The following is an 18,192-nucleotide window of genomic DNA, read 5'->3' as shown; positions in this document are numbered from 1 at the left end:
AAACAAACAAACCCTGAACAACTAGGATTAGAATGACTGGGTGTCTGGTTTACAAAAATTTAACATTTTAAGAAATTGTTCAACTTTTCAAAGTCGTTGTTCTGTATTATATTTCTACCACTACTGTATGAGAATTCTATATCCTCTGTATCTTTGCCTAAAACTTGACATGGTACTCTTTTAAATTTTACCATTTTTAACAAGTATTTAATGGTGTTTCTATGGAATTATAATTTGCAGTTCCCTAATGATGAATGATGCTGAGCATCTTTTTTGTGGTGAAACGTTTTTTTGAATAATTTGACCATATTTTTAATTGGGTTGTTTCTTTGCTGTCAGTTGAGATTAGATTTAGTACCTTATCTATTCTAGATATAAGATTTTACTAGATACGTGCTTAACCAAATTGTAGTCTGTGGCTTGTCTTTTAATTTCAACTAAGGGTCTTCTGAAGAGTAGGCATTTTAAAGTTTGTTGAATTTATCCAATTGTTCATTTATAGACAGTGCTTTTGGTGTTGTAGCTAAGAAATATTTGCCTAAACCAAGGTAACAAATATTTTCTCTTGTGTTTCTTGTAGAAATTTTATAATTTGGGGGTATACATGTAGGTCCACAGCCCATTTGAGCAAATTTTTTGTGTATAGTATGAGATATGAATGAAAGCTCATTTTTGTTTTTGCATTTCAGTATTCAATAGTTTCAGAATCATTTATTGAAGAGGCAATCTTTTTCCACTGCACTGCCTTTTTCAAAAATTAGTTGACCATATAGTATACACACACATACACAGGCTTATATCTGGATAGTCCATTCTGATCCTTTGACCTAATATGTCTATCTTGATGCCCATATCATGTTCTTTGGATTACTGCAGCTTTATAATAATTCTTAAAATAAGGCTGTTATTAGCTATTCAATTTTTTCTTTTTTGAGTTATCTTGCCTATTTTTCTCTTGCATTTACATATGAATTTCAGGTTAAACTTTTAAATTTCTTACAAAAAAATCCAACTAGGATTCTGATTGGATTGTCTTGAAAATATAGATCAATTCTAGAAGAATCAACCTCTTATTGAGTTCATGAGTCAGAATCCATGAATGAGGTGCATATTTCCATTACGTTTTTAAAATTTTTCTTTCATTAATATTTGTAGTTTAGCTGGAGGTCTTTCACATTATGTGTTGAATTTATCTCTAAGCATTTCACATTTTTGTAGTTACTGAAAGTAATATTGCCTTTTAAGCAATAATGTTCAAATATTCACTACTAGTACACAGAAATAAAACCATTTTTATATAACTGATCTCACATTGTGCACTCCTGTAAAACTCAGTTATCAATTCTAGCAGCTTTCTGGGTAGATCTTAATAGATTTTTTAATTAGATGATCACATCATCTATCAGTAAAGACAGTTACACTTTTTCTTTCCAATGGGGATATTCCAACCCTCACACCCTGCCTTCTGTTACTTGCCCAAATGTTCAGATTAGAACCTTAAATATAATATTGAATATCAGTGCTGAGAGTGAACATCCCCTTGTAATTTTAGTTCATCACTAAGTATTATGTTGGATGTGGGTTTTTCTTAGATGTTCTCAAAATCTCTTTTTATTCCATGGATGCTGAGATTTTTGTCAGGATTGAATGCTGGGTTATTTCAATTGCTTTCTTTCTTTCTTTCTTTCTTTTTAACTTTTTGATATGATGAATTACATTGGTGAATTTGTGAATGTTAAATCAGCTGTTTTCCTGGAAAAACCCTCACTGGCTCGTAATGTATTTTCTTTTTGAAACATTGTTGGAGGGAACTGTGACCACGCACAGAGCAGGCCCAGCGGCCTGCTGAGGGGCAGAGCCGCCCCCCCACCCCCCGCGCCTGCCAGGTAGGTGGAACGGTGACCACCGACAGAAAAGGCCCAGTGGCCCGCGGCGGGACAGAGTTTCCAATCACTCCTGCAAGGTAGGCGGGCCTGCGACCCAACGGCAGAAGAGGACCAGCGGCCTGCTGAGAGGCAGAGCTGCCCCCTCCCCCTGCACCGGCAAGGTAGAGGGAACTGTGACCACACACAGAGCAGGCCCAGCGGCCTGCTGAGGGGCAGAGCCGCCCCCCACCCCCCGCGCCTGCCAGGTAGGGGAACTGTGACCACGGACAGAAAAGGCCCAGTGGCCCGCGGCGGGACAGAGCTTCCAATCACTCCTGCAAGGTAGGCGGGCCTGCGACCCTCCAGCAGAAGAGGAGCAGCGGCCTGCTGAGAGGCTGAGCCGCCCCCTCCCCCTGCACCGGCAAGGTAGAGGGAACTGTGACCACGCACAGAGCAGGCCCAGCGGCCTGCTGAGGGGCAGAGCTGCCCCCCTCCCCCCGCGCCTGCCAGGTAGGTGGAACTGTGACCACGGACAGAAAAGGCCCAGTGGCCCGCGGCGGGACAGAGCTTCCAATCACTCCTGCAAGGTAGGCGGGCCTGCGACCCACCAGCAGAAGAGGAGCAGCGGCCTGCTGAGAGGCAGAGCCGCCCCCTCCCCCTGCACCGGCAAGGCAGAGGGAACTGTGACCACGCACAGAGCAGGCAGAGCCGCCCCCCACCCCCGCGCCTCCCAGGTAGGTGGAACGGTGACCACCGACAGAAAAGGCTCAGTGGCCCGCGGCGGGACAGAGCTTCCAATCACTCCTGCAAGGTAGGCGGGCCTGCGACGCACCGGCAGAAGAGGAGCAGTGGCCTGCTGAGAGGCTGAGCCGCCCCCTCCCCCTGTGCCGGCAAAGTAGAGGGAACTGTGACCATGCACAGAGCAGGCCCAGCGGCCTGGTGAGGGGCAGAGCCGCCCCACACCCCCCGCGCCTGCCAGGTAGGGGAACTGTGACCACCGACAGAAAAGGCCCAGTGGCCCGCGGCGGGACAGAGCTTCCAATCACTCCTGCAAGGTAGGCGGGCCTGCGACCCACCGGCAGAAGAGGAGCAGCGGCCTGCTCAGAGGCAGAGCCGCCCCCTCCCCCCCGGGCCTGCAAGGTAGACGGAACTGTGACCATCATCAGAACAGGCCAGACCTGCAACCGAGACACAGAACAGGCCCAGTGGCCTGAGGAAGGGTAGAGCCGCCCCCCCCCCCCGGCGCCTGCAAGGTAGGCGGACCTGCGACCCACTGGCAGTACAGCCCCAGAGGCCTGCAGAGGGGCAGTGCCACTGCCTGCGCCTGCAAAGTAGACAGAACTGTGACCACCGACAGAACAAGCCTAGCGGCCCGCAGAGGGACAGAGCCGCTGCCCGCGCCTGCGAGGGAGAGTTTGCAACTATACAAGAGCAATATAAATATATAGGGGGAAAATTCAATAGCACAACAGTTTCACCAAGTAGAAAGGAACGCGAACAGTATGAAGAGACAAGGAAAGAAAGGACCACAAGCATTGCAGGTCAACTCAACGTTAGAAGAGGTAATAGCTGCAGCAGATGGAATGTCAGATAAAGAATTCAGGATATACATGCTTCAGATGATCTGGAGTCTCAAGGAAGACATCAGACAGCAAAATCAGACAATGAAAGATCACTTCAACAATGAATTACATAAACAAATCCAAGAAGCAAAAGATCAACTATACAGGGAAATAGAGGTTATAAAAAACAAACAAACAGAAATCCTAGAAATGCAGGAAGCAATAAGCCAACTTAAAAACTCAATTGAGAATACTACCAGCAGAGTAGAACACTTAGAAGACAGAACATCAGACAATGAAGATAAAGTATTTCAACTTGAAAAGAACATAGACAGCTCAGCAAGACTGTTAAGAAACCATGAGCAGAACATCCAAGAAATATGGGATAACATCAAGAGACCAAATTTAAGAGTCATTGGGATACAGGAAGGGACAGAGTTTCAAACCAAAGGAATGAGCAATCTATTCAATGAAATAATACGAGAAAACTTCCCAGACTTGAAGAATGAGACAGAACCCCAAATCCTAGAAGCCTACAGGACGCCGAATGTGCAAAATCATAAGAGACCCACACCTAGACACATTATAATGAAGATGCCCAACATACAGAATAAGGAGAGAATTTTAAAAGCTACAAGAGAAAGGAAGCAGATCACATTTAGGGGTAAGCCAATCAGGACAACAGCTTATCTTTCAACACAGACTCTGAAAGCTAGAAGATCCTGGAATAACATATTTCAAACACTGAAAGAAAATGGGTTCCAACCAAGAATTGTGTTTCCAGCGAAATTAAGCTTCAGGATGGAAGATGAAATTAAAACCTTCCACGATAAACAAAAGTTAAAAGAATTTGCAGCTAGAAAACCATCTCTTCAAAACATCCTTGGCAAAACATTACAGGAAGAGGAAATGGAAAATAACAATGAAAACCAACAGTGGGAGGTAGGACACTAAAGGGGGGGAAAATAATCAAAGAGGAAAACAAACCATGTTTAGTAACATAAATAAACAAATATGGCTGGAAGAACAACCCATATCTCAATAATAACCCTAAATGTTAATGGCTTAAACTCACCAATCAAGAGACACAGGCTAGTAGAATGGATCACAAAACAAGACCCAACAATATGCTGCCTACAGGAGACACATTTGATAGGAAAAGACATACATAGGCTGAAAGGTTGGGAAAAATCATATCACTCATATGGACTTCGGAAACAAGCAGGAGTATCCATACTCATATCAAATAAAATAGATTTCAAGCCAAAGTTAATCAAAAGGGATAAAGAGGGACACTACATACTGCTCAAGGGAACCATACATCAACAAGACATAACAATCATAAATATATATGCCCCAAACAATGGTGCAGCTATGTTCATCAAACAAACTCTTCTCAAGTTCAAGAGTCTAATTGACCACCATACAATAATCATGGGAGACTTCAACACACCTCTATCACCACTGGACAGATCTTCCAAACAAAAGTTGAATAAGGAAACTATAGAACTCAATAACACAATTAATAACCTAGACTTAATTGACATATATAGAATATACCACCCAACATCAAGCAGTTACACTTTTTTCTCAGCAGCACATGGATCCTTCTCAAAAATAGATCATATATTATGTCACAGGGAAACTCTTAGACAATATAAAGGAGTAGAGATAATACCATGCATCCTATCTGATCATAATGGAATGGAACTGAAAATCAACGATAAAAGAAGGAAGGGAAAAGAATACATCACTTGGAGAATGAACAATAGGTTACTGAATGATCAATGGGTTATAGAAGACATCAAGGAGGAAATTAAAAAATTCTTAGAGATTAATGAAAACACAGACACAACATATTGGAATCTAAGGGACACACTGAAAGCAGTTCTAAGAGGAAAATTCATTGCTTGGAGTTCATTCCTTAAAAAAAGAAAAAACCAACAAATAAATGATCTCATACTTCATCTCAAAATCCTAGAAAAAGAAGAGCAAAACAACAGCAAAAGAAGTAGAAGGCAAGAAATAATTAAAATCAGAGCTGAAATTAATGAAATCGAAACAAAAGAAACAATTGAAAAAATTGACAAAACTAAAAGTTGGTTCTTTGAAAAAATAAACAAAATCGACAGACCCTTAGCCATGCTATCGAAGAGAAGAAGAGAGAGAACTCAAATTACTAACATACGGGATGAAAGAGGCAATATCACAACAGACACTTCAGAAATACAGAAGATAATCAAAAACTATTTTGAATCCTTATACTCCAATAAATTAGAAGATAGTGAAGGCATCGATAAATTTCTTAAGTCATATGATCTGCCCAGATTGAGTCAGGAGGATATAGACAACCTAAACAGACCAATATCAATTGAGGAAATAGAAGAAACCATCAAAAGACTACCAACTAAGAAAAGCCCAGGACCGGATGGGTATACAGCAGAGTTTTACAAAACCTTTAAAGAGGAACTAATACCAATACTTTTCAAGCTACTTCGGGAAATAGAAAAAGAGGGAGAACTTCCAAATTCATTCTACGAGGCCAACATCACCCTGATACCTAAACCAGACAAAGACACTTCAAAGAAAGAAAACTACAGACCAATATCTCTAATGAACCTAGATGCAAAAATCCTCAATAAAATTCTGGCCACTCGGATACAAAAACTTATCAAAAAAATTGTGCACCATGATCAAGTAGGATTCATCCCTGGGATGCAAGGCTGGTTCAATATACGGAAATCAATAAATGTTATTCACCACATCAATAGACTTAAAAATAAGAATCATATGATCATCTCGATAGATGCGGAAAAAGCATTCGACAAAGTACAGCATCCCTTTATGTTCAAAACTCTAGAAAAACTAGGGATAACAGGAACATACCTCAATATTGTAAAAGCAATCTATGCTAAGCCTCAGGCTAGCATCATTCTGAATGGAGAAAAATTGAAGGCATTCCCTCTAAAATCTGGAACAAGACAGGGATGCCCTCTCTCACCACTTCTGTTCAACATAGTTCTCGAAACACTGGCCAGAGCAATTAGACAGACGGAAGAAATTAAAGGCATCAAAATAGGAAAAGAAGAACTTAAATTATCACTATTTGCAGATGACATGATTCTATACCTAGCAGACCCAAAAGGTTCTACAAAGAAACTATTAGAGCTAATAAATGAATTCAGCAAAGTGGCAGGATATAAAATCAACACGCATAAATCAAAGGCATTCCTGTATATCAGCGACAAATCCTCTGAAATGGAAATGAGGACAACCACTCCATTCAAAATATCTTCAAAAAAAATAAAATACTTGGGAATCAACCTAACAAAAGAGGTGAAAGACTTATACAATGAAAACTACAGAACCCTAAAGAGAAAAATAGAAGAAGATCTTAGAAGATGGAAAAATATACCCTTTTCATGGATAGGCAGAACTAACATCATCAAAATGGCGATATTACCAAAAGTTCTCTATAGGTTTAATGCAATGCCAATCAAAATCCCAACGGCATTTCTGGTAGAAATAGAGAAAGCAATCATGAAATTCATATAGAAAAACAAAAGACCCAGAATAGCAAAAACAATGCTAAGCAGGAAGTGTGAAACAGGCGGTATAGCGATACCAGACTTCAAACTATACTACAGAGCAATAGTAACAAAAACAGCATGGTACTGGTACCAAAACAGGCGGGTGGACCAATGGTGCAGAATAGAGGACACAGAAACCAATCCACAAAACTACAACTACCTTATATTTGATAAAGGGGCTAAAAGCATGCAATGGAGGAAGGATAGCATCTTCAACAAATGGTGCTGGGAAAACTGGAAATCCATATGCAACAAAATGAAACTGAATCCCTTTCTCTCGCCATGCACAAAAGTTAATTCAAAATGGATCAAGGAGCTTGATATCAAATCAGAGACACGCCGTCTGATAGAAGAAAAAGTTGGCTACGATCTACATACTGTGGGGTCGGGCTCCAAATTCCTCAATAGGACACCCATAGCACAAAAGTTAATAACTAGAATCAACAAATGGGACTTACTCAAACTAAAAAGGTTTTTCTCAGCAAAAGATACAATAAGAGAGGTAAATAGAGAGCCTACATCCTGGGAACAAATCTTTACTCCTCACACTTCAGATAGAGCCCTAATATCCAGAGTATACAAAGAACTCAAAAAATTAGACAATAAGAGAACAAACAACCCAATCAACAAATGGGCCAAGGACCTGAACAGACACTTCTCAGAGGAGGACATACAATCAATCAACAAGTACATGAAAAAATGCTCACCATCTCTAGCTGTCAGAGAAATGCAAATCAAAACCACCCTAAGATACCATCTCACTCCAGTTAGATTGGCAGCCATTATGAAGTCAAACAACAACAAATGCTGGCGAGGATGTGGGGAAAAGGGTACACTTGTACATTGCTGGTGGGACTGCAAATTGGTGCAGCCAATTTGGAAAGCAGTATGGAGATTTCTTGGAAAGCTGGGAATGGAGCCACCATTTGACCCAGCTATTCCCCTTCTCGGTCTATTCCCTAAAGACCTAAAAAGAGCATGCTACAGGGACACTGCTACATCGATGTTCATAGCAGCACAGTTCACAATAGCAAGACTGTGGAACCAACCTAGATGCCCTTCAATGGATGAATGGATAAAAAAAATGTGGCATTTATACACAATGGAGTATTACTCTGCATTAAAAAATGACAAAATCATAGAATTTACAGGGAAATGGATGGCATTAGAGCAGATTATGCTAAGTGAAGCTAGCCAATCCCTAAAAAACAAATGCCAAATGTCTTCTTTGATATAAGGAGAGTAACTAAGAACAGAGTAGGGTCAAAGAGCATGAGAAGAAGATTAACATTAAACAGGGATGAGAGGTGGGAGGGAAAGGGAGAGAGAAGGGGAAATGCATGGAAATGGAAGGAGACCCTCAGAGTTATACAAAAGTACATACAAGAGGAAGTGAGGGGAAGGGGAAAAATAATATAAGGGGGACAAACGAATGTCAGTAGAGGGAGCAGAGAGAGAAGAGGGGAGGGGAAGGGAGGGGAGGGGAGGGGAGGGGAGGGGAGGGGGGATAGTAGAGGATAGGAAAGGCAGCAGAATACAACAGACACTAGTATGGCAATATGTAAATCAATGGATGTGTAACTGATGTGATTCTGCAATCTGTACATGGGGTAAAAATGGGAGCTCATAACCCACTTGAATCAAATTGTGAAATATGATATATCAAGAACTATGTAATGTTTTGAGCAGCCAACAATAAAAAATTAAAAAAAAAAAGAAATATTGTTGAATTTGCTAACATTTTTAGAATTTCACATTGATATCTGTGAGAAATATTGATTTAAGTGTAGTGTTCTTGTTATGACCTTGTCTAGATTTGGTGTTAAACTAATTTTTGGAAGTTATGTAGAAATGGCATTATTTCTTCCTGAAATGTTGAAAGAGCTCAACAGTGAAGCTATTTAGGTAGGCCTAGAATTTTCCTGGTCCAAGGTTACTAATCTCTATTTCTTTAGTTGACAAATACAGTATTAATTAGATTATTTTTTCTTGAGTGAACTTTGATAATTTGTGTCTTAAGGAATTTGTCCATTTCTCAAAGTTTTTGAATGTATTGACATAAAGTTGTTCATCATATTTCATTACTCAGGTAATATTCATAGACTACATAGTAATAAAACTTTTCTTATTCCCACTATTGATAAGTAAATTTTCTTTGTAATCAGTCCCACTTGAGATCAATTTTGTTGTGTTGTTCTTCTCAAAGATCATGATTTCAGTGATAATTTTGTTCCTATTTTCTGTTTCACTGATTTCCAATTGGATATTATTTTAATCTATGTACTTAAGTTCTTGATTTTTCAGTTTCTTAAAGTGGAAACTGAGGTCACTGCTTTGAGATCTCCTTTTATTAAGTAGGCCTTTTAGTGCTATAAATTTGCCCCATGTTTAAATACTCAAGTTATTTTTTTTATTATTGTGCTTTGATGTTCACCAATATTTTTTCTGCCATGTTTAATCTGCTGTTAATGCCATTTGCCATATTTTTCCTCTCAAATACTGGTTTCTCATTTCCAGAAGTTTGACATTGGTCTTTTGTATCGTCCATGTTTCTAAGTTTTAAAAATATCTAGACAGTTATAAATACATGTTTTAACATTCTTCTGTGCTGATTCTAACATCTATGTCTATGATGAATATCGGTGAATGTCCTCATGTGAGTCATGTTTTTCTATCTCCTTGCAGACTTGGTAATCTAACTGGATCAGAGATCTTGAGATTTTTTACCTTGTTGGGTACTGGATATTTTTGCTTTCCTCTTAAGTTTTCTTCTGCTTCCCTCTGGTATATTAGGAGTAATTTTGAGTCTTTTGGGTCTTGCTTTTTATGATTTATTAGGCAGATCTGGAACACTGGATGAATAATGGCTACTCAAAGATATCAGGTTCTAATCCCTAGAAACCAGAAGTGTTACCTTGTACAGAAAAAGGGTCTGTACAGATATGATAAAGTCTTGTCCTGGGGAATTTATCCTTGATTATCTGGATGGGTTGCAAATCCAATTACAAGTATCATTTTAAGAGGGAAACACAGAGAAAACTGTGACACACACAGAAAAAAGAAGGCAGAGTGAATAGAAGCAGAGATTGGAAAGATGTGGCCATAAATCAAGGAACAGCCGTAGCTAATAGAAGCTATAAGAAGCCAGGGATGGATTTTCCTCTAGAGGCTCTGGAGGTAGTAAGGCCCTGCCAGCACCTTGACTTTGGCTCAGAGAAATTGACCGTACTTCTGGCCAGACTTGTGAGTAAATAAATTTCCACTGTTTTTGGCTACTAAGTTTGTGGCAATTTGTTAATAAGCACTCAGGAAAATAACATACCCATGTAAGTTTTTCCAGTCTGGCTATTGGTAATAAGCCCTGTTCCTGGACCTGGGATCAGGCATGGTTTCTGCTAATCCTTTATTCCTTTCAGGTGGTTTTTTCCAGGTCAGAGAATTCAGTCACATGTACAGTGACTGAACAGTACTCTACTGAATACTCCTGGAGGACTCCAAAGCACTCCCTGAAGATCTCCAGGGTTCTCTCTGTCTTCAGCTCTTTCCACTCTAACTTATTTGGTATTCCCAAACTCTTAGTTCTGCCTCCTTAAATTGGGAAGTCTGTCAGGCTTTGCCTCAATACCTTTTCTCCATGCCATGTCCCAGAAACTCCATGAAGGCACTAACACAAAGGGATACTACCTTTGTTTCCTGTCTTTCAGGAACTGTTTTTCTTCCTTGCCAGATGTCTAGGATGTTGAAAACTATCATTTCATGAATTGTGTCAGGCAAGATTGTTTCAGTAAGGCTGTTTACTCTCTCTAGGCAGGAAACTCCATTAATATTGGCAAACATCTGCATTTATTTTTATGCTTTTTGGGTAAAGTAAAACGAATGTACAATATAAAAGGACATTCAGGAAACCAATAAATAGTGTTTATAAAATTCATAGAAGTTTTCATTTAACAAGTCTTATTGAAAATTCAGAAGTAGGGCTGGGGATGTGGCTCAAGCGGTAGCACGCTCGCCTGGCATGCGTGCGGCCCGGGTTCGATCCTCAGCACCACATACAAACAAGGATGTTGTGTCCACTGAAAACTAAAAAAATAAATAAATATTTAAAAAAAAAAAAAAAAAAAAAAGAAAATTCAGAAGTAAATAAAATGTTAATATTATCCAAAAATTCTATTGTAAATTCCTTGAAGAGAGTCCTAAAATAATTTCCTTAAACACATAAGTTTACTATGGCTGCTACTAACTTTCATTAAAAACAAACAAACAAACAAACAAAAAACTGACTAAAAGAGAAAATAAATTATCTCAGAAAAGTAATAAGTTTAGAATTTTGTATAGTTCATACCACAACTCAGATTGAAATGAATTGAGAATGTACTCAATTGTTTGTATTACTTCTTAATACAATAATGTTTTACTGGTGAAAGAAAACACTAAAAGGAAAATCTTGAGTGTTTACCCTTCTCATTAAAAGCAAAATTTTACTTCAAAGCTTAGGAATCTTTGAAAAACAACTTCTACCCAATGTAAATGGGAATTTAAATCTAAAATGTAAGCTATAATTTTCTTTTACTCTCAAGGTTTACAATAATATCATTCAGTATAAAGTTCTCAATAAGCAAAACATACTGAAAAAAAAAAACATCATATAACATTTATTAAGCACACTCTATACCAGGCTGTATGATAAGTATTTTATGTGTATTATCTCCTATAATCCATACCTACTGTCTTGGATACATATTATTTTTATCCTAATTTTAAAGATGAAGCTCAAAGACATTAAATACATATTTTAAATCATATAACTTATTTAATATTCAAGGGTGAACTTGAATTCAGTCATATTCTAAAAATAGTAAGTAGCAAACTCAAATTTCCTTTTGAGTAAAATTCAGCTAATTACAAAGGCATTTATATAAAGTCCTATTAGATAGTAGTTTCCCCTAAATTTCAAATATCAAGAAATATTTTAACTCAATATTTCAAGACTTTTGTTTTAGAACATGGAACTATAATAATTATTTCTAATACATATGCAAGCTAACAAGGTACACTGATACTAAAAAAACCCCCCAAAACAGTTTCTTATTTAATGCATTTGTTCACAGCCTCTCATAAAGAGATCAGTGAAATCACTCAGAGAAAAACGGATACTTTTCTTTTAGGTATAAATATCCTTCTGTATACAGAATATATAAAAAGGAATCACACAATTTGCCCTAAAATATATAATTATTTTCACACTGAACTACTTGTTTAAAAAGGATATATGTGCATGTGGGCAATGGGTATAAAATATATATAGTTTTTCATATTTCTTTTCTATCCCTGAAAAGATAAATATGGATCAATAAGATGAATTCTCTGTATAAAGATGCTTTTATCATAGGTGTTTCAAAGTAGTGCTCTGAAAGTCTAATAAAAAGGTTTTGAACTTTCTCAAGTAGGCTCATTTGTACACTCCCATGAGAGAAAGGAACAGACAGCATAAGGGCCTTTACAGAATAATTTACCTCTGAAGAAATCACAGTAAAATTTTTATTATTTACCTGAAGATTTTCACAGGTCTCTTGACTATATGTAAGTCTCTGAATTTCTGTAGGTGAAACAAGATATAATGCTTGTCCATTGTTGGTGAAGCAAAATGTTCTGGCTATCCGCATATTGGTGAGAGGCAAGTAATACACATCCAACAGAGGCCTTAAACTTGGCAAACTTGAAAAAATTAAAAACTTATTAACAATAAATACGGCAGGTTTTAAGTCGTGAAAAGAGCAATACAGAAGTTAAAAATGGCAGGGACTTGTAAAATCTTACGATTTAGTTTATAACCCTTAGTGGGAATAAAGAATGATCTGTTTTCCTCCTATACTTGGTTCACTATTAACCGAAAGAAAATAGTGACAGTGTATGAGACTATAAATAAAAAAGCATTTCTTTTAAACTAAATATAATTCTGAAACATGATTTGGGGAAAGAAATACTGTATGTGTCTTTAAAAACTCTTTCTTACCTGAAAGTCATAATATGGCCATTAGCACAGAAACATGCAAGGCAGATGCTGTTATTCAATGCTACAATATCTCCACGAAGCACAAAGGAGGTTTCTGTAATGTTTTGCTTATAAGCACAGTTCTGGGTTGGCAGTGAGATTACTTTTGCTTGCTTTTCAGAACATATCACTGCATATTGGTTTTCACTAATTTCCTGAGAAGAGGAGGGAGATACTGAGACAGGTCGCCGTTTTTTCAATTTTTCTTTTTCATCCTTTTCTTCAGGAACATTATGTTCTTTCCAGGGTTCATATGCAGGTGGCAATAAGCAGCCTGTGGTATCCAGAAATGCCATTCGCAGGACTGCACCTTTAAGTCTCAATATAGTACCTAAAATTAATAAGTTTAGTAAATAATTGAAATATTTTATTAAATATGCTTATTCTAACTCTGACACCAAGTAGACATTCAAGAGTATGCTGAATGAATGTTACATTAAAATTATGCACTGGGTCACTGATAGGATACAAATTTCAAGCATTATATTTATGCTTGAACTTGTTAGTTTGGAAAAAGATATCAATACTACATATCCCAGATAGATAAATGCTGCTGATAATTTACAATTAAACATGATAGACTTTGTAAACATATGTCTAACCTATAGATTAATAAACAATGGTATGCTGAGTATCTGGAACTATGGTCTCCTTTTTATACTCAGGTAAGTGCACTACCAATGCATATGAGAACATATTGATAGCATATGGCTTCTAGAGCTACGTTGTCAGTATGGCAGCTACTAGCCACATATGGCTTCAGAACACTGGAACTATCGAAACTGTGGTAGATAATTGTGCTGTGCAATGAGAATAAAACAGATGCTAGACACGACGACTTTAGTACCAAAAGAAAAAAAATAGAAAATATTTCAATAATTTAAAAATATAGATTATATGCTGAAATGATGGTATTTTTGATACACTGGGCTTTATAAATGTTACTAAAATTAATTTTACCTGTTTTTTTAGTTTTTTTTAAAGTGGCTACTAGAAAATTTAAAAGTATACATGTGGTTTCCCTTTCATTTCTAATAATAATGAAAATGATTATTCCATATATTTCTAAACATTATATATAAATCATAATACCTTTTTAAGTTATTCACCAGTAAGTATCAGATACATTCAAAGTTTTATTTTTGTCAGTTTATAGTCTTGATTTTGGGGTTACACTGACTGATTTGCTTTAATTAGTGGCATCCTCCTGAAAAATGTACACATGTGCTTTATGCTCATTTCTAAGTACATTAAATGAACATAAAAGTCCAATAGATGGAGGATGTAGAACTGATTTAATTTTTCTAACTTTTAAAAAATGATTTTCATATATCATTACTTTATATTAACATAATATTTTCTAGTCTGCAAAATTTTTTCCCATATATTATTTTCTACCAATTTTAAGAGAAAGAGACTAAGAATAAAAGAAAATGAGAGGTTCTCTCAAATTTTTTCTTAGGAGAAAATATATTTTTTCTTTCTTTTTTTTTTTACAAATATATGTTTGCTCTACAGTAGGGCTGCCAGCAGGAAGTTAAACTTGAATTTCAGATAAATAAAAACTTTAATAAAGTATGTTCCTAATACTAGGTATCTTTCTAAATACAGGATGTACTTATATTAAAAAGGTATTTGTTTTTGGAATTAAAATTTGGGCATTCTATATTTTTATTTGCTATATCTAGTAAATACAGCTTCCAGTCTAGGTTTGATAAGTAGATAATTTAGCTGGTTATTTTAAATAGGTTGGTAGAAAAATATGAGAAACAGCAGTTATACTCTTATAGCTTTAATCACTATTACCTAAAAGCATATTCTAAAGCTAACTCCCCACCCCCACAAGACCTCTTATTTTACTCTTGTTCACCCCAAGAGTTCTTCCAGCTTTAAAGCCTTAATGAGGTTAGGTGAATTATCCATGTTAATTTGGGAGCTGTTTTTAGCACACACATGGTTCTAGTACGTAGATCTTCCAGAAATGGCCCTAAATAACATTTGAATGGTCCTATAGTTGGTGAGAGTTTAGCACATTTCACAGCAGAGTAATGGACTTTCCTCTTAAAGAAAAGAAAAAAAAGGGGCAAAGTAGATAATTTAGATTCATAATCACGGAAACCCATCTGCTTAAAAAATAGCTCTTTCACAGTTCTAATACAGATGATATAAGCATCACTAATATATTTTGAAAACGGCATCACTAAAAATAAAGCAAAAGGGAAGTAATGGAGAATGAATGGGAGCAAATTATGTTATGTTCATACAGAAATATGTGACAACCAACCCCACTATTATGTATAATTATAACACACTAATAAAAACATAAAAAATATAAAAAAAGAAACTTTTAGTTTTATTTTTGCAAATGCATATTATTTTGTATCAAAGAAACTTTATAAATAATTTGATTTTATTGCAATTCGGGGAATATTTTGAATACTTTTGTGTAGTTAATAGTAAATGATCTATGTTGAATCCTTCTCCTTCATTTTTGCTTACTGGAAACAGAAACAGATATATGTTTGTTGTAGAAAATTTATTAACTACAAATTAGTAAAAAGAGAAAAGTAAAAATTATCCTAAGTTCGATGAACCAGTTAATTCCTGTCAACATTTTGATTTCCATCTTTCAAGACTTTTTTGTTCTTACATAAATATTTGTCATTTACTAGTGATTAGTAGAAATGCCAATATTATCTAAACTGTTTTCTTCAATCTACAAGTATGTGTACATTATATATTCAAATATTTATTGAATAAATAAATCAAATTACTTATTCAGTGTAAATACAGTTTGGATGAAGATTAAAATAATAATTACATTTTAATTCTAAATTCCAAGAACTATAAAATCTGCTATAGAAATGAGATACATAAACCAGCAAGTCATGGTAGTCTCTATTAGGGTGATCATTAAATGAATAGAGAAACCAGATTTCTCAGTTATTTCTAGATATAATAAACTATAGACATATTTGATAAAACCCAAAACTAATTTTTAATATACAAAGATCAATTTTTTTAAAAAAAAGTCTGTTATTAAGTCACTTTTTCCTAATTCTTTGAAGAATATTTTTCTAATTTGTAGCTACTTTCCCTGTGGCCAGTCCCACACCTGTCTCAACTCCTGTCCTCGCTTCTCTTGGAAATACACTTCTATGTTTACTGGACTTTCTTCCCATTGTGTCTCACTATGTAAAATCAAATGACATCATTAAACAAACCACTACATTCTTCTCATGACACTCCTATTAATGGTACTCCTGTTCTCCTAAGCAGAAGCACTTAAAATAAGCCATAGTTCAGATTTCATGTTTAGAGATTAAAAACAGCCAAGTTCAGTTTTCTTCTCCAAATACATAGTACCTTTTGCCTGTAGAATAAAATTTTAAGGCTTTAGGAATATCTTACTGTAATGACAATTTTTTTTTCATTTTATTATGTACTTAATACATGGCTGTAGAATTTTAAAAAATGTAGAACAGCTATATAATGGTATTTGAAATCTTGTTCCATTGGTATTTGAAATCTTGTTCCATGTATTCCTTCATTAAAAACATAAAACTATCACTCTCCTCATTTACTTTACATTTTAGAATTCTTAGACCAATTCAATAAGGTAGGGCAAAAGCTCTAATTAAATCATAGCAAATCATACTTATACTATAATTCTAAGTGCAGCTTAAAAACATACATACCACTTGGAGAAACAATCACGGGCTGAAGAAGTCTTTGCTCTGCTCCTGGGGGAAGGTTCAGTGCAATGACAAGCACTGTTCCTAGTGTTGTTCCAACCCACAGACTTGGGGAAGGGGACGAGTCCGCCTTTCGAGTAAAAGTTTCACAGAAATGAAGAGCAGAGATTGCTTCTCGGGATTCTTTGTCTATGCTTGTGACACTTGAACTCCGTGATCTGCTGAAGGAATTATCTTTTACATCTGAAATGATTTAAAATATTGTTGCGATTGCTTATTATAAAATATCACACTTTTCTGTTATAAATTTGGTCAAATAGTTAAACCTTCAAAAAACCAAAACTATGGCATATTTACTATTATTTCCTTTAAACCAAAAGGAAAATAATTTACTTTTTATGTTTGTAAAATTTCCCTTTTGTGTAAATGTAAAATATAAATAAGTAAATCCACAGTTTTCAGAACTGAGCTGGGTGAATCCCAGTGAATTTCTGAATGTGATGTCTGGCACGCTGGTTGCTTTTATAAGCTTAGTTCTTACCCCCTTCTGTTCTCAAGATGCTGTTTCTTCCTTTGTTAACAATTCATGATTTGGTAGAACCAGAAAAGTGAAGGTCTTTTCAATTTTCTAGATATTAGAAAAATATATTTAGAAGTACCCTGAGGTGAGCCTATTATGTTTTTTTAGTCTCACCATATGAGTGCTTTTAATAAATAAAAATTTAGCTTCCATTTTTCTTGAAAGCCATATAAACTGTAATCAACATTCATCTAAGGCATTTTTCTTCAAAATGCATAACTGATATCTGAAATATACTTAATATCAGGCATATTCCTTTTACTTAGTTTTATCTGTAATGACAGGAATATTTGAAAATTATACAAATAAATCTTCCCTCAATTTCAGTTCCTTTCTCTGTGGCCAATCTAAAGCCTACAATGAGATTCAATCTCACTCCACTCAGAATGGCGATTATCAAGAATATAAATAACAACAAATGTTGGTGAGGATGTGGGGAAAAAAGGCACACTCATACATTGCTGGTGGGATTATAAATTGGTGCAACAACTCTGGAAAGCTGTATGGAGATTTCTCAGAAAACTTGAAATGGAACCATCATTTGACCCAGTTATCCCACTCTGGGTATATACCCAAAGGACTTAAAATCAGCATATGATAGTGACAGCTACATCAATGTTTATAGTAGCTCAATTCATAATAGCTAAGCTTTGGAACCAACCTAGGTGCCCTTCAAAAGATGAATTGTTAAATAAAATGTGATGTGTACACACACACACACACACACACAATGAAATATTACTCAGCCATAAAGAAGAAAGAAATTATGGATTTTGCCAGTAAATGGATGAAACTGGAGACTATCATCCTAAGTCAAATAAGCCAGTCCCCCCCCAAAACAAGGGTAC

General features: G+C 36.2%; 1 protein-coding gene across 6 annotated transcripts in view; it reads right to left on the bottom strand.

Annotated features, from left to right (window-relative positions):
• Stxbp5 (syntaxin binding protein 5) overlaps positions 1–18,192 on the bottom strand; it is a 180,444-nt gene that overhangs the window by 15,754 nt on the left and 146,498 nt on the right. For all 6 annotated transcript variants that reach the window (XM_058573613.1, XM_046427358.2, XM_046427360.2 and 3 more), the window contains 3 exons: positions 16,768–17,007; positions 13,031–13,400; positions 12,567–12,732 (listed from right to left, as the gene is read on the bottom strand). In XM_058573613.1, the coding sequence (XP_058429596.1) occupies positions 12,567–12,732; positions 13,031–13,400; positions 16,768–17,007 (776 nt within the window). The remainder of the gene's footprint in view (positions 1–12,566; positions 12,733–13,030; positions 13,401–16,767; positions 17,008–18,192) is intronic.

The sequence above is a fragment of the Marmota monax genome, unplaced genomic scaffold (genome assembly GCF_021218885.2).
Source record: "Marmota monax isolate L192 unplaced genomic scaffold, Marmota_monax_Labrador192_F-V1.1 WCK01_AAM20220418_F8-fsc00114, whole genome shotgun sequence".
NCBI lineage: Eukaryota > Metazoa > Chordata > Mammalia > Rodentia > Sciuridae > Marmota > Marmota monax.
The sequence above is the reverse complement of the archived record's forward strand: the minus strand, read 5'-3'. Positions and strand labels throughout refer to the sequence as shown.